The sequence below is a fragment of the Myodes glareolus genome, chromosome 5, assembly GCF_982192425.1.
Source record: "Myodes glareolus chromosome 5, mMyoGla1.1, whole genome shotgun sequence".
In the NCBI taxonomy this organism is placed as follows: Eukaryota; Metazoa; Chordata; class Mammalia; order Rodentia; family Cricetidae; genus Myodes; species Myodes glareolus.
Window position 1 is genome coordinate 87,129,931 of NC_142030.1, and position 23,172 is coordinate 87,153,102.

At 45.4% G+C, this 23,172-nt stretch overlaps 1 protein-coding gene across 5 annotated transcripts in view; it reads left to right on the forward strand.

Moving 5' to 3' along the window:
• The window catches only part of Nr5a2 (nuclear receptor subfamily 5 group A member 2), a 129,230-nt gene that overhangs the window by 13,907 nt on the left and 92,151 nt on the right, over positions 1-23,172 (forward strand). For 4 of the 5 annotated variants that reach the window (XM_087906465.1, XM_048430942.3, XM_048430945.3 and 1 more), the window contains 3 exons: positions 1,847-1,965; positions 3,465-3,606; positions 5,985-6,628. In XM_087906465.1, the coding sequence (XP_087762591.1) occupies positions 1,847-1,965; positions 3,465-3,606; positions 5,985-6,628 (905 nt within the window). Of the gene's footprint in view, positions 1-858; positions 1,063-1,846; positions 1,966-3,464; positions 3,607-5,984; positions 6,629-23,172 lie in introns of those variants that run through there. The other variant, XM_048430946.3, reaches the window with a different exon arrangement.

A 23,172-nucleotide genomic window follows, 5' to 3' on the forward strand; every position in this document is an offset into this window, starting at 1 on the left:
CAGACTCTAGATTTTACCGGAAGATGGGCCTCGGTTTTTTTCCATGTGGCATCTCCCAGATGAACACGGAGAGTTTAAGTGGTTGTCAATACTCTTAAATGTGAAGTTAGTGTTTACTTTGTTGGGAGACAGAAGAGAACCCACATCTGGTAAAGCACTGCCGCCCCCCACCCCACGCTCACTTGTGTACCTGGAACACAAGTCATGAGTTTGCAAAGGCTTGTAAATAAATTTCCGCAACCCACAGCTTTCCCCAAACCCCCCAGGTCCTGGTTCCCTAGAGTGGCGCTGCCTCTCATTGAGAGTTGGATTCCAGGCTGGCAAGGCTGCTGCTGAGAGGCACGCTTGCTCGGCAACCCTCGTTTCTAAGTTCCCGAGTCCAGTGACTGCCTTTGCTGGTGCCTCTTCCCGAGGTCTTTGCAAACTGTTGCTTTCTTTAAGGGCAACTTAAGTAATAGTCTACGGCTCTGTGTCGGAGAACAGATACTCCATCAAGACTCGGGTGTGTGTGTGGGGGTAAACTGTTTTAAAAGAATAGGGTATTACCTGGTACTTAAAGAGGCATAGTAATTTGGCTATGGGGGTAGGGGTTATTTCTCCATTTCCTTTTTAGTAAACAAATCTGAGGAAACCTCTGCCAGGCTGTGGGTACCCCTCCCCCGCCCCGCCCCTTGCCGTGCCACTGATTAACTTAAAGCAAACTCTCTTTGGAGTTTGTGCGCCTTTGGGTAGAGGAGGGTTGAGCAAGGGGCCCAAAGCCCGGTGCACAGAGGGTTTAAAGAGGGTGTAGGGAGCCCCGGCGCTGGCCGGTTATTCAGACCTGCCCCTTGCCTGGATGTTGGCCCATCCCTGCTCTGTTTGCCAACCTTTGGGAGTTGGGATGGGGGCTTGACCGAAGTGGTTTTTCAGTCTCATCTGATGGTTCCTTGGAGTCTGCTGGCCACTGACATCTGCTGACCCCACTGCTGGGGCGCTTGTGGATTAGTGTCCCTAGCCATAGTACTCCCCCACAGTGAGCCAGTATGCCTGGCCTGATTTCTGTTCAACCGGGCAATCTCGGAGGTGTTTATGCTTTGCAGTGCTTATGGGAAATTTGTGACGTTCATTACTAAGCTCTAGAACTCTGGCAAACTGTCGTGTGTGTTTCTTTTCCTCGTCTGTTTCCGGGTGTCCTCTCCTCTTCCTTGTTTTTATTTTCACAGGACATTTTCAAACGTGAGGAGATGAAAGTGGCCAGAACAGAACTACAGTCAATACGGAACTGAATGTTTTGATTAATCTAACAGACTTGAACCTTGGGAGCCACAGGCTGTTGTTGGGGGGGGGGGAGCGCATTTGCTTCTGAGAAGCATGTTTCTGAGGCTTCATTGCTCTCCAAGTAGCATTTGTAAATTAGCACTGCTGGCCTCTCAAAGTGAGGTATACTTGTAGCCAAACACTTCAAGAGTGTGCCAGTCACTTACAGCCTGATTTTACTCTGTTAGACAAAGGTGACATTTTGGGATGTTAGAGGCTTAAAAGAAATATAAGGTTGTTGCTTTGTATGGTTCAATGCTTCTATTCTGATCTGTTGTTGGCTTTTGTTGAACAGTGGTCAGTTTAAAATGTTAACCAAAAAAGTTAGAATTATTTTTAAATTTAAAAACTATGAAGTGCATGTTCACTGATGCCCAGAGGTGGTTTCATTGTGTAAAAGTAGTTCTCTTTAATGCCAGTTGGGTAAACATTTTATATTTTGCCTGATGATACTTGGTCATCAACCGCCAAAATGCCTTGGTTTTTCCAGCTTTAATACCTATATTGGAAATTAATAGGGCACATGTGCACATTTCTCTTTTTGTTTCAGTATCTCAATTTAAAATGGTGAATTACTCCTATGATGAAGATCTTGAAGAGCTATGTCCTGTGTGTGGAGATAAAGTGTCCGGGTACCATTATGGTCTCCTTACCTGTGAAAGCTGCAAGGTTCGCTTTTTTACTGCTACCAAAAAATAGAATGTTTAGGCTAGAAAACAAACCACTGGATTACCCTTCAAAGCTAAACTTAAGCTGTTTCCTTTTTTTTTCCAACTAAAAAAATGGGGGGAGGGGATGCCAAAGGGAGACCAGTAACTTAAAATATGTTTGACTTAGTTCAGACGGCAAAGATACTTATGTTCTTTAGAAGACTTGCCAGTCTGGCGGCTTTAAACTAGTTTATTGTGGCATAATGATGTATCTATAGGAGGACTTCATTTCTAACCCTCCTAAATATTGATTCTGCTTGATTTATATATATTTAAAACATCATTCTTGAAAGGAAGCATGACAGTGTATCCCAAGAACACTTTAACTTCAGAGTAGTCTGTGCCTCAAGTTGGAATATTTTTCTTAGTCCAGAAGAGATGAAAATCTGAATTCCCACCTGCATCATTTCATCCAGATAGACTTCAAATGTAATTTAAAGTTTTTTTTCTTTTGGAATTTATATCAAGATACCAAGAAATGACATTTTAGTTTATTATTGAACAATTTTCTTAAGTGTATCATGTGACTTATTTAAATGCAGGGAATTTGTGTACGGTCACTATCCTATATTACTACTCTTGTCAAGATCTTAAGGATTTGTGTCAGTTTTTTTTATAGTCCCATAAATTCAATTTTCTGTATTTTTTTCCCCACCATATTTTTTGAAGTAGAAAACTGCTTTTATTTAAACCATTGCTAGAAGCCAGCCCCCCCCCCCCACTTTCCACAACAAAATAAGATTGTTCCTTTGCGGTCAGTCAGATAAGCAAGGGTAAGAGGTGTCACCTCTGTGTGAAAGCCACACACTGTATCTCTGAGCAGTCCCCTGAGCGTTGCTTCATCTCAGCTCCGTGGGCTGTGCGCATGTCCCTGCTAGTGGGCAGATCGTTTCTGTTAGTTGAGTTTTTCAAACTCAGTTCCCACCCTTGAATGTGTTCCAGTGGCATTAGGAGCATTTCCCCATTTTGCTCTTGAAGTCCTTTTCCTTTTAACTGTCGAGTGTTGACATTTGTAAAAGATCTGAGGTGTTTTGCTATTCATTCTAATACTGGCGTTTTACAATGGTCTGTGACCGAAATGGCTTGATATTACCTAAAAAACAATGGAAGGTTCTGTATCTTACCTCTGTTTGGAACATTAATGTTAATTAATAGGAAACCAGATTTTTTTCAAAAAAAAAAAAACATGGTCAATATAGAGTGTATTTTTTTTCTATCAGAACGAAATGGTATGAAATGGACATACTTCTTCAGGAATATAATTCTGAGGCCAGAAACTTCACTGAGGCCAGGCACTGCTGCGGAGGGTTGGTCGTACTGAAATGTGAATCAACCACAGGGCCACATAAGGGCTCCCTGGCACATTGGAAGGGTTTACTGCTGATTTACTTAGAGTACAAGAAGAGGAGAAACAGGCTAGACTTACAAATCTGCCTCACTGTTTTCTCTGTCTTGTAGGGATTTTTTAAGCGAACAGTCCAGAACAATAAAAGGTACACATGTATAGAAAACCAGAACTGCCAAATTGACAAGACACAGAGAAAACGTTGTCCTTACTGTCGATTCCAAAAATGTCTAAGTGTTGGAATGAAGCTAGAAGGTAAGCTTCTGCCAGTTAAGTCTCCTGGGACATGGACTTTAGAACACTGTTCGTGTAGCATGGGGTCATTCCCTTTCTAGCCTTTTAACACTATCGAGAATGATGGGAACTATTTTTTTGTTTCGTCTGTCATTTACACGTGGGAACAAAAGAGAAGATAAAAGTTGTCCTGCTCTCCCTTTTAGTTTGGAGTACGATACATTTGATATTGAAAAGGTCAACAAGACGGAAGCAGGTCTACCGAGAAAAAATGCAATTAATTTGTAAAGGATTGAAAAATAAAATGAAAAAAAAAAACCCTTAATTCTTTCTAAACCAAGATGCCCTAGTATTTTTTTTTAAAAGAAAATTGGTATGCTTGCCATACTTGTTATTCATTTCACAGTTCTTGAGAAAAGTTAGTTTTCCATTGTGAAAGGAATTTCTTATATAGACTTTCAGTTTTTAATAGCATAAAAGTATACATCTATTTGTTTTTTAAAGGAAAAGGTAATAACTACATTTATATAATTCAACAACCGGGAAGCAGACAACATGCAAGGCAATGGACTCAAATCGGTAGCATTGAGCCCAAGAGAATGGTCCTTAAAAAGTCCCACTGAACTGCTGGAAAGTGCTGTGGGGTTCAGCGTGGCAGCCAGCGGGGTTAATATGTGACCGCTGTAAATAATTTGTACTTCATGGCTGTTATGGCGTGCTGCTATTCTCCAGCCTTTGACCTTCTGGCCTTCCACAGATTAAACAGACTGCAAATAACGTAACATGGCGGGGGACCAGCCCTGGTCTAGGATGCACTTCATTTGATCAAGGAGACACGAGCTACTTTTATGTGGAGGTTTTCTGTCACCTAGAACTTATTCTTGGCAGATATCCTGAAAAAAAAATTAAATGAGTTGTGTTTGGGGGGTAAATCTGCCAAATTGCTAACAAATTTGTTCAAATAGAAGCAGCCACTTTTGTGAGCACGGGGAGTACTTTCAGGAGGAGATTGAGAACGGAAATAATGGATGCTTATTAATTTTATCGTCGCTCCCTTTAGTTGCCAAATCGTGGCAGATGTTAACTTCAAGAGCAGAAGACAGAATGCTGAAACTCAAATGATGTCATTCCACCCAATGTCACTTGATTTTCAGGGAAAAAAAAAGAGACTGTGTGTTTTTAACCTCAATATTTCGTTGTGCTCATTGTGTGTGAGTTGCCCATCATAGTCAAAGGTCAGCAGACTATTTGATAAATTATCTCATTGGAGAACTCTTAGACCCAGTGTAGCATTGTGGGCACTTAGAATTCACAATAATTTTTTAGTGCGAATGCTAATCTGAGGTTGAGACGTTCAGCTTGACCTGCAGCAGATTCCACGTGGCCCAGACTGAAAGGTTGCTGGGTTCTGTCCAGTCATCGCTGGCCACTGTGGTGGACCGGGAGAAGCGCTACTGCCAGCCACACCGCTGTGGCCCAGCAGAGCCTCTGGACAGCTTTGGAATGATTTTGTTTTACTTCTGGCCAAATCCACTTAAATTCAAAGCGTGGCTGGTGTTTTTCTGTGCTGCCTCATCAAGTCCAGGCGAAAGGGGTTTTCCAAGAGCCTCCCCCTAACTAACTTTTGTAACAAAGTATCCAAAAATCACTCTGAATGAGGAAGATGCTGGGAGAAAAACTACTTAATCTAGAATGGGTTTATTCTCTTCATTTAAAGAAGAAGAAGAAGAAAATGGTGCTTGTGCCATGCACACAAACCCACTCAGATGCACAGCAGGTATACAATTTTGGCTTCCATGAGAAGCCATGACATAGCTTGCATACTAGAAACTGGCCCATCCAGAAAGGAACCTGCCCCCCCCCCATGAATAGAATATTAAAAATCTATTGTGAAAGTTTTTAGTCCACAGAGGACTAATACTTTCTTGGGTACCAAAAATGTGTTTTTGATAACAAAACCCACTTAAAAGAAAGAATTCATCAGAAGACATTTCTTTTTCTTGGAATATCTGGGTTTTTTAGCTGGGCGGTGGTGGTACACGCCTTTAATCCTAGCACTCCTGAGGCTGGGGCAGGAGGATCTTTGAGTTCAAGGCCAGCCTTGTCTACAAGAGCTAGTTCCACCCAGCAGTGGTGGCACACACCTTTAATCCCAGCAATCAGGAGGCAGAGGCAGGCGGATCTCTGTAAATTGGAGACCAGCCTGGTCTATAAGAGCTAGTTCCAGAACAGGCTCCAAAGCTACAGAGAAACTCTGTCTCAAAAAACAACAAACACACACGCACACACATACAATTCACTTCCTATGAATTATCAATGTTTGGAAATGCCTAGAAATCTTGCAGAATGCTACTAACTCCCTCTTGTATACCCTTCCTTCCTTTCTCCTCTGTCAATAGCCGTAAGAGCTGACCGCATGCGAGGAGGCAGAAATAAGTTTGGGCCGATGTACAAGAGAGACAGGGCCCTTAAGCAACAGAAGAAAGCCCTCATTCGAGCCAATGGACTTAAGCTGGAAGCCATGTCTCAGGTGATCCAAGCGATGCCCTCGGACCTGACCATCTCCTCAGCAATTCAAAACATGCATTCCACCAAAGGCCTACCTCTGAACCATGCTGCCTTGCCTCCCACAGACTATGACAGGAGTCCCTTTGTCACGTCTCCCATTAGCATGACAATGCCTCCCCATGGCAGCCTGCAAGGTTACCAACCATATGGTCACTTTCCTAGCCGGGCCATCAAGTCCGAGTACCCAGATCCCTACACCAGCTCGCCGGAGTCAATGATGGGTTACTCCTACATGGATGGTTACCAGACAAGCTCCCCAGCCAGCATCCCACACCTGATACTGGAACTTTTGAAGTGTGAACGAGAGGAGCCTCAAATTCAAGTGAAAATCTCGACTTTCTTACAGCAAGAGCAGGCAAACCGAGGCAAGCATGAAAAACTGAACACATTTGGGCTTATGTGCAAAATGGCGGACCAGACGCTCTTCACCATCGTTGAGTGGGCCAGGAGTAGTATCTTCTTCAGAGAACTGAAGGTATGCCATGTCATGACCTACCCTCCTCTCAAGAAAGATCTGACTAGGTTTCTGACCGTTCTTTATGCTCTGGGTGCTTAGAATAGGTTTTCCTTTTGTGTATATGACTGAAAGAAGAGAGGGTTTTGTGACCATTACTGCAGGGTTATTATAACTTGGCTTGATAGGGCTTTCGTTCTGTGTAGCTCCCAGTTGGGGTATGGTGTTTAACATGACATTAAGTAGTTTTGTTTTCCATATAGCAGAGTGCACTCAGCGCTTTTAACTCTAAGAGATGGTTTGTTTCCCCCCAAGTATAACATGAAACAGCCACTAAACTCATTTTTTAAAAATGGTTATGGCACAAACCATCTTATAATGATGTCATCTTGAAGGTTTCCTTTCAAAGGAGGAAACAACGCCTATATTTAACTGCTCGGGTCCTGCAAAGTGCAAATGATACCACTGGTTAGTAGAATCAAGTAGGCATTTATTATTTGTTTGCCTTGACATTAGGGTGGTAAAACCATTGTTTTCAGAGCAGATGCCAGTAGGGTGCTGACTGCTATGGCATGGGGAGTAAGCCAATGGTGAGTGCTTGTCTGTTGGGTTCCTTGCAGATCTCTGTGGTTTAAGCAAATGGATTGGTATGTTGTAAACACAGCAGTTGTTTGCATAAGGATCTATGTTTAACTACATAATTATTTTATTTCCTGAAACTTAAAACTGAATTAATACAGGAAAGTTCTTTAGGCGTTTGGAATCGGAGTGATGACCAAGCCACATTTGGTTAAGTAATCATTCCATTCCCGATGTAAGCAAAATCCTAACTTTGATTTTTCTCAGGCCTTTTCATTATAAAAATCAACATTGTGCTTCTGCTGTCACGGTGGGGGAGGTGACAAGGAGTGTCTGTGGCTTCTGATACCCAGCCTGGTGTAGACTTTCTGCCGAAAGGCTTACTTACTATGAAAATGTGTTGTGCAGACAGGGGCGGGGAACCATGAAGCTGTGTGCTGGGGGCAGGGGAGGGGGATAATGTTTGTCGTAGAAGTCTCGCAGCACCAGCACCTATGTGTGCAGAAACAAAAGGCCACCAGCATGCAGTGGCGGTGCACCCTGCCCTTTATTGCTACCCAGAAAGGTGGCTGAAGGTGACATGACCTGGCTGCAGAGAGTAAACAGAAAGCGCTGAGCGAGCATGATAAGGCCAGGTGCTTTCAGAGTAGAGACGAGACGCATTCTATGATAGAGCATCCTTTATTTAAAATGTAAAAACCAGACACTTTAATATTCTGGGTGCTTTTATATTCATAGCCATGTCCCTAAGAGGACAGATGAGCTACTTAAAAATGAAAGTGGTTTGTGCCTGCAACTGGAAGGTGCAGTGGTGTATATAAAACAAGTAAAGCAGAGTAGGAGCAATTAGGTGGACTTGACTGGGTCTATAGCTGTGTCTGCCATGGGCAGGGATCGGGCGTTCCAAGTCTTGGTGCTCTTGCCTATTAAACTGCATGTGTGACGGGAGAGTGCTGGAGAAGCAGTGAGGTGGTTCTGCAAGGAAAGACGTGAATGCATGCGAAAGGCGCAGAGGCCTGCAGGTCTGACATACTTGCAGGCACAGTGAGGGGTACTTTCTTTATTGTAGTTGTTTGATAAAAGACTCAGTCTTGGTCTAACAATCTTATATTCAGTCTTACATTATTAACGTGGCACTGGGAAGCAGTATGACTCAAGTGTTCCTTGATGGTATGATTGTATTGTAATAAATAGCCAAAGCAACCTATAAAATAGCCAAGTAGCAAGTTAGTTGTATAAGATGAATATGAGGTTGAATGAGATAAAGATATCTCTCCCTAAAGTTTCTAAAAATTTTGTAGATAATATTTGTTTGGAATTCCTGAAAGGAAAAACAAAAACCAACCTGGTATCGATGCATATTCTTGTGATCCCAATAACCAAAAGGTTGAGATAGGAGGCTTACAGTGAGTTCAAGGCCAGCCTGGGGTTATAGAATGAAACCCTGTCTCAACTCAAAACAAACAAACAAAAAGAACAACAAAGTTCTTTTAGAAACACAGCTGAAGAGATGTATGTTTTGACAATCAGCAGTAGAATAATGATTATGCGTATATATGTATACAAAAGAAAAGGTTAGTGAGTGCATGAGGCTAGCCCCCAGTTAGCCCCCAGGGATGCTGGGAAAGTCGTCATTTTTCAAACGTCCTTCTCTTGTGGCTAAATTCTGGAGTGAGATTCTTTCTTTCCAAAGGCACGGGGCTTCAATGTACCTGAAATATCAATGTCTTGGTTTGGAATGGGACATTGACATCTTTACACTATTGTTTAATGTGCTTGGCTGGCTGTCATCATAGGAAATAAATTGAAAAGGAAAAGGAAAAATGAAAAAAAAAAAACAAACACCAGGGTACCTATGAGGGCTGGGAAAATGCACCAGGGGACAGAAAACCAGAGAACAAAAAGTAGAACTCGGTAACCTCAGGATGGCTTCATCAGAGCTGCAAGAGAATTTCTTCTGCTTGTGTATAAATTTACTTTGTCAAAAACAAAAACCAAAAAACCAAGAACAGAGCAGGTCAGGTGGTGGTGGCACACGCCTTTAATCCCAGCGCTTGGGGAGGCAGAGGCAGACCAGCCTGCTCTACACAGCCACTTCAGGACAGGCTCCAAAGCTACACAGAGAAACCTTATCTTTAAAACCCACAAAAACAAAACAAAACAAAACAAAACAAACAACCAGAGCAGGTCTTTGGGAATGGGGGGGTGCAGTTTCAAAACTATTAAAGTATGACCCTCAGTAGGAAATGCATTATACATTGGAACATGGTATTGGAACATGGTATGCCAAACACACCTTGCACATACTCACGTACACACTCATCCCTGAAGCGAGGTGCCACGTGCTGTCCTGTGACCCCCATGTCACACTCACTCTAGGACTCTCTGTTCTCCCATCTCATTTCATGTTTTGTTTTGCTTTCTATTCTGGTCATGACCCACTAAATTGATTTCATGACCCACTAATCACTCTTGACCCACAGTTGGAGAAGTATTGCCCCAGGGAAGGTTTTGTGGTCTGTCCACTGGCTGTCCACACCTACCTGTCACGGCCATCTCAAACCAGCTTCTTCCTGGCATGGGCTTGAAGGCAGGCCGAATGCCTGTAGTCCAAGCCTTCTTTCTTTCTGTTGAAGTTGTGACTTTTAAGTCTCATTTGGGGAAATGAGTGGTCACCTTCAGGCGCTTGTTTTCTGGGGACTGTCAGAGTAAATGGTCCATCAAGTGATACACTTAGGGAACAGATTGCTTACACCCCCACCCCCCGGGACAGAAAGCTCCTGGAAATAATAGGATAATAAGGCAATTTTGCCAACCACCCCTTGATCACATGCTCAGCTACACTTCCTACCGTGTCAGAAAGAGAGAAGACAGATTTTATTTAGGGGAACAGAAGGGCCGGTGGTTAGTTTGGAGCTTGCTTCCTATCTGGGAGGTATGTGTGAAAAGGGGTTCAGTCACAAAGCATCATGCGGGAATCGACCCATGACAAAAGGGGGGCTCAAAGAGCACAATAGGAAAAGAGGGGGGGGAGGATCAAGAGGACACTTGATTGCCTCCGCTGGCCTGGTTTTCATTCTCTGACAGAGAACAGCTTTGGTCTCCATCATCCTAAACAATAGCACCTGAGTAGAAAGATGCAAACTCTGCCCCTTGTCACTTTTGAAAAAGCCCAAGTGGAATCCATAGTCCCCCATGCCTAGAGAGAGTTCGCCTAGGTTTTCAGAGCCAATGCTGGCGAGAATCAGGTGACACCCACTGTCCCTCTCTGTCGCTTTTCATGTGTGCATGGCTGGGCATGTGTGTGTTTGTGTTCGCACGTGTGCCTGTCCACACGTGCCTGCTGCACGTCTGCTGCCCAGGGTTTGTGGTCCAGTGCTGTCCATCATTCTCCACTCTCCAGCTTCTGTGTCCAGGGAGGATTTTCCTGGAATCCAGTGCAAAAGCAGTGAGCCTCACTGCCAGCCAGTGCCACATTTCCTGTCTCTTCCCCCTGCACAGCGATGGCAGATTGGCCGTCTCATCCACTCAGCCTTTCACCTGGGTTCTGGGGAGGCGTCAGAAGAGTCAGAAGCAAACACTTTATCTGCTAGACTGTCTTTCCAGAGAGTGTTGTTTGCCCCTGGTGAAGGCAAAACTGAGACTCGGGGTCAGAGAAGTAGACTTTGTGTGTGTCCCTCCCTAGTACACATGGGGGGGGGGGGCGGGCAGAGACAGGGACAGAAACCGAAAGAGACAAGCAGACAGACAGCAGACACATACACACAAGGTCTGACCTTTGACTCCCAGACCACAGACCTTTGCCAGTAAAGCTGAAGCGGATCTCTGGGTTATCAGAGGTCCATCACTGCCACCATTAAATTGCTAATAATCAGCAGGACAGGTTTTCCCTGAGCCCAGATGACCCCGGAGAGGGAGTGAGTCACTTTAGAAAGCCTCAATAATTCTTTTCAGTCACTGGGGAGCCATTTCGTGTAGATCTACCAGCGAGTGCTTCTTCTGGGATTTACACAATCTCACTAAGCCCTCCCTCCCAGGCACTCAGGTCCCGCGAGCACACTCGGGCTGGCCAGAAGGCCAGTCCTGATGCAGGCCTGTGCTCTCAGCTTGGGACAGGCATGTGCAGTGTGTGCTCCTTCTGCCAGAGAAGATGGGCGGAAGGAGAAGCAGGACTGAAATCCAGGTCAAGTGCCAGCCGTACGGGACATAAGCCTCTGGCCCTCTGAACTAGTCACACACCGTCCTGTGTTCAGGATGGACTTATCTGCCCCACCTGCTGGAAAGAGACCTCGCGAGGGAAAGAGAAGGCGGGTCACTATCCCTCTCTCTGCATCACCTGTGACTTGACTATCTCACAAACGTCGGTACAGTGAGAAAATGATTCCCACTTTGTTAAACAACTAACGAATCTGGAGTATCTATTTGATCTTTTAATGAGACCAGATGTCCTCAGAGGGTTCTGGGAATGGATACAGAAGACCTTCCCCTCCATGAATGATTCTGATACATGTAGGAATAAAAAAAGGCTAAATTAATCCTGACTGAAACTCGTAACTAGCATTTCTGTGGAAAATAGGTCTCAGAGACTTGGGGAGTTTGTGTCAAAGGAATTCAGTCATGTTGAAGCCAGCTCTTAAGTGTGGTTTTCTCTAAATCAAAACAGCAGAGGCGGGGGCAAGATTTCTCTTTCTCTGATCCATTACAGAATTTCTAAGCAGAGTCACATTTATTTTTCCTCTCTCTCTCTCTCTCTCTCTCTCTCTCTCTCTCTCTCTCTTTCTCTTTCTCTCTTTCTTTTCCTTTCCTCCTTCCTTTCTTTCCTTTCTTTCTTTCTTTTTCCTTCCTTCCTCCCTCTCTTCTTCCCTCCCTCCCTCCCTCCTTCCTTCCCTTCCTTCCTTCCTTCCTTCCTTTTCTGAGATGGGGGTCTTATTATGTAGCCCTTGCTGGCTTGGGATTCTGTATGGAGATCAGACTGGCCTCAGCCTCAGAGATTCACCTGTCTCTGATTCCCAGTCTCCCTCTGCTGAGATTAAAGCTATATGCCACCAGGCCGCAGTTCATCTTCCCCAACCAATATACTTGTATTGCATCTGCCCCAATTTTCAAAACTTTTTTAAAGGATTCGTTTTATTTTTAATCATGTATGGTCGTGTGTGTGTGTGTGTGTGAGGGTGTGAGCGTTCAAATACAGTCGCTCTCAGCTCAGAAGGCTCTAGAGGTGGAATAACAGGTGGTTGTGATGGGGGAATGAAGCTTGAGTCCTCTGCAAGAGCAGCAAGCACTGGGCGGTGGTGGCGCACGCCTTTAATTCCAGCGCTTGGGAGGCAGAGGCAGGTGGATCTCTGAGTTGGAGGCCAGCCTGGTCTACAAGAGCTAGTTCCAAAACAGGCTCCAAAGCTACAGGGAAACCCTGTCTGGAAAAACAATAAAAACAAAACAAAACAACAAAAGAGCAGGAAGCTCTCTTAGTCGGGGAGCAAGCCATCTCTCCATCCCTGATCCTTTTTTAAAGGAGCTGCCCCCCCCCCACACACAGAGAAAGAGAGAGAGAGAGAGAGAGAGAGAGAGAGAAGGGATGACTATGAGCCTCTCTAGCATCCCCTTGCCCAATTGGCTTTCTGCCTTTGCCTGGCAATTGGAATCAGGAATGGCTGGGCCAGTCCCACTGCTGAGGCCCGTTTCCCAGTTTCCAGAACCTGAGGCAGACCCTTCACCTGCCTTTATTTCGCTTCTCTGAGTACCAGCACAGTTAATCTGAGGAAGAGATTAATGAGGTAGTAAAGAAAGAAACTTTTAATCGTATTTTCCTACTAAATTTCTCAAAGCAAATCAAATTAAACTTTTTACTGCTAGTTGCTCATAAAACAAAAGCCACAATAAAAGAAATACATCGTGCATAGATTGATAAGGCGACAGGGAGATTGGTTTCCTCCACTAGAGGTGAATAGTGATGTTGTCTTCCATCTTTGTAACTCTGGAGAATGGGTAAGCCAGTCAGTTTGGTACCCTGCCTTTGGGCTCCCTTTTGGTATTGAGCTTCCAGGCTGATCTGAATCCTGTGCTCTTGCTGATGATGAGGGAGGGAGGAGTAAATATAAAACTTATTTGAGAATATATGAGGAACTTTTTATCTGCACTTCCTTCTCAGCTCACTAGAGACGGGCTCCCTGGAAGACTGGGTGGATCAGCTCTGCTTGGCACCACTTCCTGCGTGGGTATTTTGTGCTCTGGTTAGTTCATTGGTGGGCAATTGAACATGCCCATCTGACAGTAGGCAGGAATATTCTTTTATTATTATTTTCGAGGCAGAGTTTCTCTGTAGCTTTGGAACCTGTCCTGGAACTAGCTCTTGTAGACCAGGCTGGCCTCCAACTCAGAGATCCACCTGCCTCTGCCTCCCAAGTGCTGGGATTAAAGATGTGAACCACCACTACCCAGCTGGGGGGAATATTCTTGACCTATGTATGTGGGTATTAAGCTTCAAAGTTATTTCATTTGTGTGTGCATATGTACATGTGCGGGCGCACACACGTGGAAGTCAGCAGCTTCTGGAAGTCGGTTCTTCTCCCACCATGTGGGTTCCCTACACTGGTAGTCTGTTTTGATGGCAGGTGCCTTTTACCTGTTGAGCCGTCTCCCTAGCCCAACACCTCAGGGTTTCCGTGAAAGCATCACTGTCTGTCAGGGTTTTCATTTGGAACCCCAGCACTAAGGAGACTGAGGCAGGATGGTGAGTTCTAGGCCAGCTTGCTATGTAGCAAGACCTTGTCTCACACAAACAAAACAAAACAAAACAAGGACAAAACAAGGGGCACCTTGGAGCTTCCATCCACTAGTAGCTCATTTTCATTAAAATATAATTTCCCAGCCCTTCCCTGGGGTTTATTATTCTCAGGGTGCGGGTATGTGAACAGTTCTATCAGCCCGTAGAATTCCTCTAACTCCCTGTTAGTAAACTCCTCTCTTCACCTCATCCTTGTCTTAGTTTTTCTTTTCATGGTTAGAATTAAGGCTAAATGTTAGATTGTGGTGGTACATGTGGATCTCTGTGAGTTCAAAGGTTTGTCTGGTCTGCAGAGTGAGTTCCAGGACAGCCAGGGCTATACAGAGAGACCCTGTCTCAAACAAAACAAAACAAAAAATCCCCTCAAAAACAGAAAGAATAAATTGCTTTGTTTAGTAAGTATATATTTGTAAGCTGCAAGCTCCATTTAACCTCGGTAGCCTGTTGAACTTGATGTCCGTTATCATACAGCAAATGTAGCCATAACCACGGGGACACAGCCTCCCTGGAAAACCAGCATTTTGCATTTAAGAAGGGTCCAGAGGCTCAGCAGTTAAGAACACTGACTGCTCTTTCAGAGGACACGGGATTCAATTCCAGCACCCACATGGTGACTCATGACTGTCTGTAACTCCAGTCCCATGGTATCCGACACCCTCATCCAGAGATGCATGCAAGTCAAACACCAGTGCTCATAAAAAATAAAAGAAGGAAAAACTCCTTGTTCTAAAGCCAGTATCCTACCTTACACTGGCTTGGTTTACACAGCTAGCAAACTTCCCATTCCTCTTAGTCTGTTGGTAATCTAGTTGAGTTTGGGGAGAGCCCATCAGGGTGGGTGCCACAGCTGAGACATCTAAGAGGAAAACACCAGGTCAGGGGTGTGCGTGTGGCTGATGGGAACAGTAGGGCTTGCCTGGGTGGTGAAGAGCAGTGGTCTTTATTCGGTCTGCACTAGAAGCAGAGCGCTGTGCTGATAGACCTTCGCCTGCCGTGAAGCCAGTACAACACACCATACAGGTCTTTTTATTTTAGTTTCTTGAGACGGACTCAGGTAGCTCAGGTTGGCCTCAGACTTGAACATTGTGTAACATAGGCCAGCTTTAAACCCCCGTCCTCTTGTCTCTCCCTCTCAAGAGCTGGGATCTCAGCCTGACCTACCACGCCAGACTCCTCCCACTCCTGGTTCCTATGATCTCTCTTTGTTCAAAGAGAAATAGAGAAATTCTGGGTCTCAGTTCACACACAAGATATTTATTCTCAAGGGGACATCTCTGTTCCTCATCACACTTCTGAGACTTCCAGTTTGTAGTGATAGGAGCTAATTATTTAGTTAAAAAAATGCAAGCTGGGCATGATGGCAGCTACCTGGAAAGCCTGCCTGAGGCAGGGAGATCGCAAGTTCATAGACAAACTGGGGCTTGTGGGGACAACCCTGTCTTAACTAATGAATGCCCTTTCAGGCCAAAAAACCATTCACTTCTTTGTTTTTTAAAAATAACTCAGGCCTTTCCTTTTAATCACATAATTTGTTCTTAAAGTGAACATGGCTGACTGAATGAGTATGGAGGTGTGGGAAGAAGGGGAGTCCTTCGTAAGCTGTAGAGTGCTTCCTAACTGTCACCATTGCCACCACCCACACCTATACACATAGGCCTTAGATGTTGGTACTTCCTACTGCGTAGGATTCTTTTTCCTAAGTGGGCTCAGGGATATGGAAATTCATTGCTTTTTTTAAAAAAAATTTCTTCTACTTCAGGGAGCCCGTTGTAGGAAATTAAACATAGACCCATACACTAAACTTGCTTCAGAACAGACAAGTGTCTGATGGGGAACAGAGTCTGGAAACAGCTTTACGTGTAAAGTGGCCCACACCTGGAGTCCCAGAGAGAGGATACCAGGTGTGCAACATCAGGGTGGTGGTCCTTCCTACTGGTGAATACCTGGGTGGGCTTTGCCTGCTCTCTCCAGCCTCCCAGGACCCGTGCCGTTTCCTTACAGAATAATCCGCAGGAGTGGTTTCGTCAGCTTGTCTCTTAGAAGTGGTTCCATGCCTGCTTGCTTATAGCAGTTAGGGTCCTTGATAACTCTGAGGCGCGTGCCATCCTCAGCTAGCAGATCCACGGGTGGCCCGCCTGCTAGTATGAGCTCCTCAGGGCTAGAGAGGTGAGATTGCCCTTGCTTGAGTTCCTGGATCCGTGTGTGTGCCCGGCATCCGTGGGGTAGCACTAGCGAAACCAGCAAACATGACTCATGCTTGACCCCCCTTCGTGCACTGTTGAAGGACTTTGCCCCCTGAACCTGTGAAGTGAAATAGATCCTTTTATTTCCCGGGCTGACTAAAGAATGGCTTTGCACTGACTTGTTCTTCTGCAGCTTATGAAGTAGATCACACAGGAGCTCAGCATCTGTTTGCAGACTAGCTGCATGGGAATTGGGCATTTAAACCACTCCTGATGTTCGAGACATCCATCTCTAACCCAAGAATGCCACCCACAGTCAAAACGCAAGGACAGACAGTCCATCACCTCCTCCAGCGTCTGGTCACTTCTCCCATGTCTGATAGTAAAACCTGATTCTAGGCCATCTCATCCCAGAGGAACCTGGACAGCCAGGGGAGCGGGGGGGGGGGGGAGCCCTGTTGGCTGCTTGGGATTCTGGTCTAGACTATCATCGATCTGCCTTACCGTCTCCACTCTCCTCATAGCCATTCGGAGTCTTCTCTCTTCCCCGGTCCCCGGCAGCTTCCTTTATTCTTTGTATTTTCTGCCTTAGAATCCCAGGACCTTGGGATTTGGTTATCCCGCATCACAGGATGGTGGACCACCATTTGTCTAGCCCCGCCCTTAGCTCTATGGCCTGCCACCTTTCGGGTGGAGTGTGAAGGAAGGCACTCTCAGGAGGCTGATGGATGAGATAAGAGAAACAGTTGAGACAGTCCCAGAGACAGGCTCTGCTTTTGCCACAGCTGAACTTATGTTCTGTTCCATTCTTCTGCTGGGTCATTGTCCATAGAGGGTGCAGTGGCTCTACTGTGTGTGTGCATTTCCACTGATGGGCCAGAGCGAAAGAAAACTGGGCATCAGGCCTAGCAAGCTGGCTTATAGACGGGGTCTGTATCACTCATAGGAAAGTGACTTTGAAATTTCCCCTGTCCAGAACATGGACAAATGAGAACAGAGTATATATATGTGTGGATGAAAACCCATTACTTCCTATGCTAACTTTAAAAGGTAAAGGGAATATTCCTTTAGAAAGTAAAGAACCTTCCCCCCCCCCTTTGTTTTTAGCAGCCTTCTGGTTTCTTTGCTTGACATGTGTTTCAATGCTGGTCTCTTAGCCATGTTTCTATCCAGTCCAGCAGAATGGCCACCTATGCCTCATGATTTCTCCCTTCCTTGGGAATCACATTCAGATGCCACGTGGTTTACTTACCATGACCAATTCTATGATTTTTGTTTTTTTAAAATGTGGTATGTGTTTGAAATCAGGGCCCCCTACAGGCTAGTCATGTGCTCTGACACTGTGCTACTTCCCAGCCCCAATTCTTCATGTGTAGTATAATCTAAAGGAATAGCCAAAAACTCGGGGAGAAAAACCTCAGAAGTCTAAAGTCCCCAGGCCCTTGAGTGGTGTCTCCTCAGAGCACATTGTCCTGGAGATGTAGAGATGGCCCTCTGGCTACACTACACAGAAGGTTAACTTTACACCCAAACTTGATCCAGCTTCTCACTGTGTTGGAAGTTTTTCCTTGATTGGAGTAATTCTTCTAAGGTCTAAAGCCTGCCCTTCGCTGAACAGGGAGAGGACAGCAGAGTCACAGTATGGACCTGGTAGAAACTGGCCTTGTGCAAGTTTCAAAGCCTACAGCCAGGAACTGCAGTTTACCCCAGAGCAGTATAGCGAATGATTTTGCCATATATGCCTGTCTAGCCTGGAACTGTGTAGACCAGGCTGGCCTTGAACTCCAGGTAGCTGTCTAGTTCTAGGATTAAAGGCTAAATTTCTAGAAATGAATGTCTGAGACAGCAGATACAGCAGATACACGCTGGCTAAGTATGCTCTACATTTAAGGAGAATTGGGTACAGCCTGCAATACCAGCCTTAGGCAGGCAAAGGCAGGGGCGTTGACCAGCTTGCTGTATGTATATAGAAAGTTCCTGCTCTATAAAGTCTCTGGCTCCTCCTTCCTCCCTCCCTCTCCCACCTTCTTGTCCTACCTCCTTCTCCCACCACTGTCTGTCTGTCTCTCCCTCCCTCCTGAGGTCACATAAACGCTAGGCAGGGACTGTGACATTAAGCTACACCCCTGTTTTTACTATTAGGCAACATTAAGCAAGTATCCTGTCCTCAGTGGAGGGAAAACTATCTCAAAATGACATTTTCAATGATTTGTTTTTTTTATTTATTATTTTTTGAGACTTTTTTTTCATAATTGTATTGGTTGTTCTAGAACTCGCTCTGCAGACCAGACTGGCCTCAAACTCACAGAGATCCCCCTGTCTGCCTCCTGAGTGCTGGGATTAAAGGCGTGTGCCACCACTGCCCGGCTTCAATGATTTCTTGACAAGTGATGCTTAGTTTTTCATTCTGTTCAGATATCTTCAACTTAATTTGGTAGTGGACGATGGTGTGTACTAACAGGTTTGGGGTACCAGGATGATGGCATGTACACATAGGTTTGGGGGTATCAAGATGATGGCGTGTACACACAGGTTTTGGGGTTATCAGGATGATAGCGTGTACACACAGGTTTGGGGGTATCAGGATGATGGCGTGTACACACAGATTTGGGGTATCAGGATGATGGGGTGTACACACAGGTTTGGGGGTATCAGGACGATGGCGTGTACACACAGGTTTTGGGGTACCAGCTAATTCTGCTTCAATGTTTCTGAGTGCATATCCTGTTTTCAGACGTGTTCTCTGACCTTGGCTATCTAAGGCATGCTGTTTTATTTTGTCCACTGGATCCTGTCAACTCTGAAATCCACCCAAGCTTCATAGCCATACGCATCTTCTCATAGACCTGCTTGTTTGATCTAAAGTTGTGTTGAATAAGAGGCTTTAACTTACCGCCTAATTAAAAAACAACTAACTAAATATTACATTTCTCTTGTAAAAAAAAATAATGATATAGATTAGTGTTTGTGCAGCAGCATGGGTAACAGAGTTCTTCAAAAGTTTTCCTTGGGGTGATGAAAAGCTCTTACGTTATTTTGACTCGCTAATCAAGTGTAATTGGGTAGCTTGAAGTGCCTTAGATTCTCCTTGTACCGTTATCAAAGCAGGAAATGTAGCTCACGGAGCTGATGAAAGGCGTCTCTCACGGCATTCTTTCAATTATAGATCTTAGGGAGCAAATGAAAGCACGGCTCTGCTGCCGAAAATGCCGAGGTTTGAAATGCCCCTTCCTGTTAACTGCGGTTTTAGCTAGTTAACACGTTATTATGGACTTTAATTGATTCTTACTCCAGCTCCGAGGGAAAAAGTCTGGATCTATTTGGCACGGAAATGAAGGGTGGGAAGATGCTGGGGCACAATAATATTGCTGTTGACACTAGATTCAGATCTCAGCAGCTATCTGCAATGGAAACAATAGTTCCTGCTCCCATTTGAGATGACATGCCTTTAAAAACATTAGCGTTAGGTTGTAGCTGAGAAATGACTAGAAATAGGACAACACATCCTTCACTATAGCCTGAGTGATGTCATTCAAATGGATGCTCACGTAAATTTCACACACACACACGTGCGTGCGCACGCGCGCACACACACACACGCACGCACACACACACACACACTTGTAAAACAATAAGTTAAACATTAAAGCCACATATTCTACCTTCATCTCCCTAGGGTGGAGCACTGTTTCATTAGTTCACACTCAAGTCGTCCCTGAAAGTCTGCTCCAGTTGAGTAGGTGTGACTAGGCTTGATCCGTGCATTAATTCATTTGTTCCCTCATTCATCACCCAGATAGAATTACCGTGTGTTGACCTCTGTGCCGAGTTTTTGGAAGGAACGACTGGAGCAGTCTTGACTGAACACCTGCCAAGTCCCCTGGGGTTCATTTGTTTCTCAACATCCACACACTCCCTTAACAAGAGAGATGCAGCCTCTGAGCATGGCACCGGGTTCAGACTCTGGCGTCCTGTACTCATGCCTGGCTGTGTGGCATGCGAACAATCCTGCACTCACATCGAGCTTCGCAGTGGCATTGGCACCAGGCAATGTAATTCCCGAAGACTGCAAGCCAATGGAGATTAAAACAGAAGGAAGGCAGCTTGTCTAGAATGTAGTCCAAGCCCTTTGAAGAGTGGCAGAGCCACCGCAGAAGGGACAGAAGTGGTCAGGGAGAGGGTCTGGAGAGGAGAGTCGGAGTCCAGAGCCAGATGGGAAGGCAGAGGCGTAGCTGTACGGCTGCCAGAGAACAGCTGGCACAAAACAGATGCCTTGGCTGTGGGCAGTCTGGCTTAGTCTCACTGGAAGGTGGACCGTCAGAGAACAAGCAAGGGAAAGCTGGGCAGATTCATTGGGGCCACTAACAAATGGCTCTGCTTTTGTTTGTTTGTAAAACAGAGTCTCTATATAGCCCCCGACTGTCCTGAAACTTACTATGTAGACTGGACTGCCCTTGAACTCACAGAGAGCTGCCTCCCAAGTGCAGGGACTAGATGTGGACCACTATGCTCCGCCCTGACATAAGGTTCTTAAGTACCGATTTTTGTTGAAGGCAAGGAAAGCCACCAGAAACATTTAGGCAGGGGACACTGGAAGGACTGAAAATATAGCAAAAATACCTACTAGACAGAAAATACTGTCTCAATGTAATTTCATTTCTTTATTTGGCGCTTTTTTGAGGGGGAATTGTATCTTCGTGGCCTTTTTGGTGGTGCTGTTTTTGTTTGGGGTCTTGGTTCGTTTTTTGAGATGGGGAAATCTCAGCGTGGAGCTCAGGTGGGTCTGGAACTCTCGTCTTCCTGCCTCAGCTCCCAGAGTGCTGAGCCACAGGTGTGGGCTACCAGCCGACCACCTTGCCAGCATTCAGTTGAAAAAGTTGATATTTGCACCTTCTGATCTGCTTAGATTTTGTTGCTGCTGTACAGACAGTATGTCCGCAGGTGGCACCTTGTAAGTGCTAAATTACCCTTGTTATTCTATCCAGGAGTCGGATTACTCCCAGGCAAATTTTGGTTATTGGCTGACATGTAGGTATTTGAGGTCTTGGTCATCGTTTCATGTTTAGCTTAAACAAGTGTGACGTGTTAACATTTCTTCAAGATAGCCTGCTTTTTGACCAGAAAACATTTTTTTCCCTCAATCTTCGAGTTGACGGATTGATTTTTTTTATTTCATAGTCAATTTAATGACCCCCAAGTCAGCTGTCCAAGTGTTGGTATGCGTGGAGGGGGCTGTCTAGCCCAGCGGACCTAAAGTGACCACATTGGCTTTGAAAAATCAGAAATGCTTATTGCTGCACTGACCCCAGATGTGATGAATTACTCACTCATTCAACACATGCTAATGAAATTCCCACAGTACCCTAAGCCCTGTCCTAGAACTGGAGATACTGCAGCTAACAGATCGGCAAGGGCATTCACTGCCTTGCTCTGGTCCCAGGGGGAGGGAAGCCGATGATAGACCAGCTAACGGAGGAAATGTTAACTGACAGAGCAAACAAGTGAACAGAGAACAGGAGGCCAGGAGCCTGCAGCCAATGCCACTTCTGAGGTGGCCAGGGGAAGAAGTGACCCTTGAGCCAAGTTCTGAACATCAAGAGTGAACCAGCATCAACAAAGACATGGTGTCCAGGCACAGAGCAGGTGGGGTAGAAGGCCTGGGATAGGAACTGACTCAAGGGCACTACCTGGTCGAGGACAGAGGGCAAAAGATGAAAGCATTTGAAGAGGTCTAGCTCATGGATGGCTTTCTTTTTGTTTGTCTGGAACAAAATAATCGTGAAATTTAAGCAGCGTAGTTATGTCAGCAGATTCTCATAAAAAAAACCTCACTACTCGGGCTCCAGGTGCACAGTGCGCTGCATGGGCACTGGAGAGGGGACAAGAAGCCCAGAGGCCACCAGGGTCGTTATACAGCCCAGGAAAAGAGAGCAGGCAGGGCTGAGGGTGCAGGGACCCGTGCAGAGGTTGAGGTAAAGCTGACAGACACTGTCAGGAGGTATGGAGAGAGGATGAGGCAGGAGAGAGTCAGTTTCTGGTTTAAGGCCTTGGCAGACATTTGTAAGGGGAAATAGAATCTCTAGGGGACTGCCTTAACATTTCCCAGACATGCAGAACAGGTAAACCCTGACCTGGGTCTGCTTTCTAGAAGCAGTTGATTTATTCTTCTTCCCATTTTAGAAAATCTAGTGTAGCTAAGTGAACCCACCCATGCCTCTGGATTCAAGTTTTTCCCAGAGACCACTGAGGTCCTCTGCTAGTACCCTTTGATCTATTTCAGAGGCCAAGAGCCCACGAGATACTGTGCATGCAGCTCAGGTCCTGCCTTTGACAGTATATGTCAATCCCTTGGAGGCTGTCACTAGGTAAGCAGGACCCATTGTTTGGTCATTGCCTTGTATAGGATTGCTTGAATGGAAACTATGGGAAAACCTACAAAAAGAATTCAGTCACTGAGAGTCCAAACTTCTGTCAGTTATTAGGCCTCTAGTCTGGTCAACAGACTTAACTAGGCACCAAATTCAGCAGGGAAACAGCTAAGGATAGGTTCTGCCTGTGCCACGGGACTCTCCTAGCTCTCAGATTGTTTCTGAGCTCCAGAAAGCAAGAAGCTTTGCCCTCTTGTGTTAAAATGATGATAGGCTATTTTTTAACCACACCCTGCCCAGTGCTTAGTTTCTTATCAGCTCGACAGAAGCTACAAAGAGGAAGCCTCTGCTGAGCCTCTGGGTACCAGGAGAGTGCAGGCTGGGCAAGCCTCGAGGAGCAAGTCAGTAAGCAGCACTCCTCTGTGGAGTGTGCTTCCACTCCTGCATCCAGGATCCTGGTGTACTTGAATCCTCCCTGGCTTCCCCTAGTGATAGAGTGTTAACTGGAAGCCTAAGAGGAAATCTTCCCTCTCCAACTTGCTTATGATCATGGTGTATTATAGCAATAGAAACTCTTAAGACAGTACCCATGAGGCCAAGTGCTCCACCACCGAGCTACATTACTAGCCACAAAATGGAATTCTTCAGTCT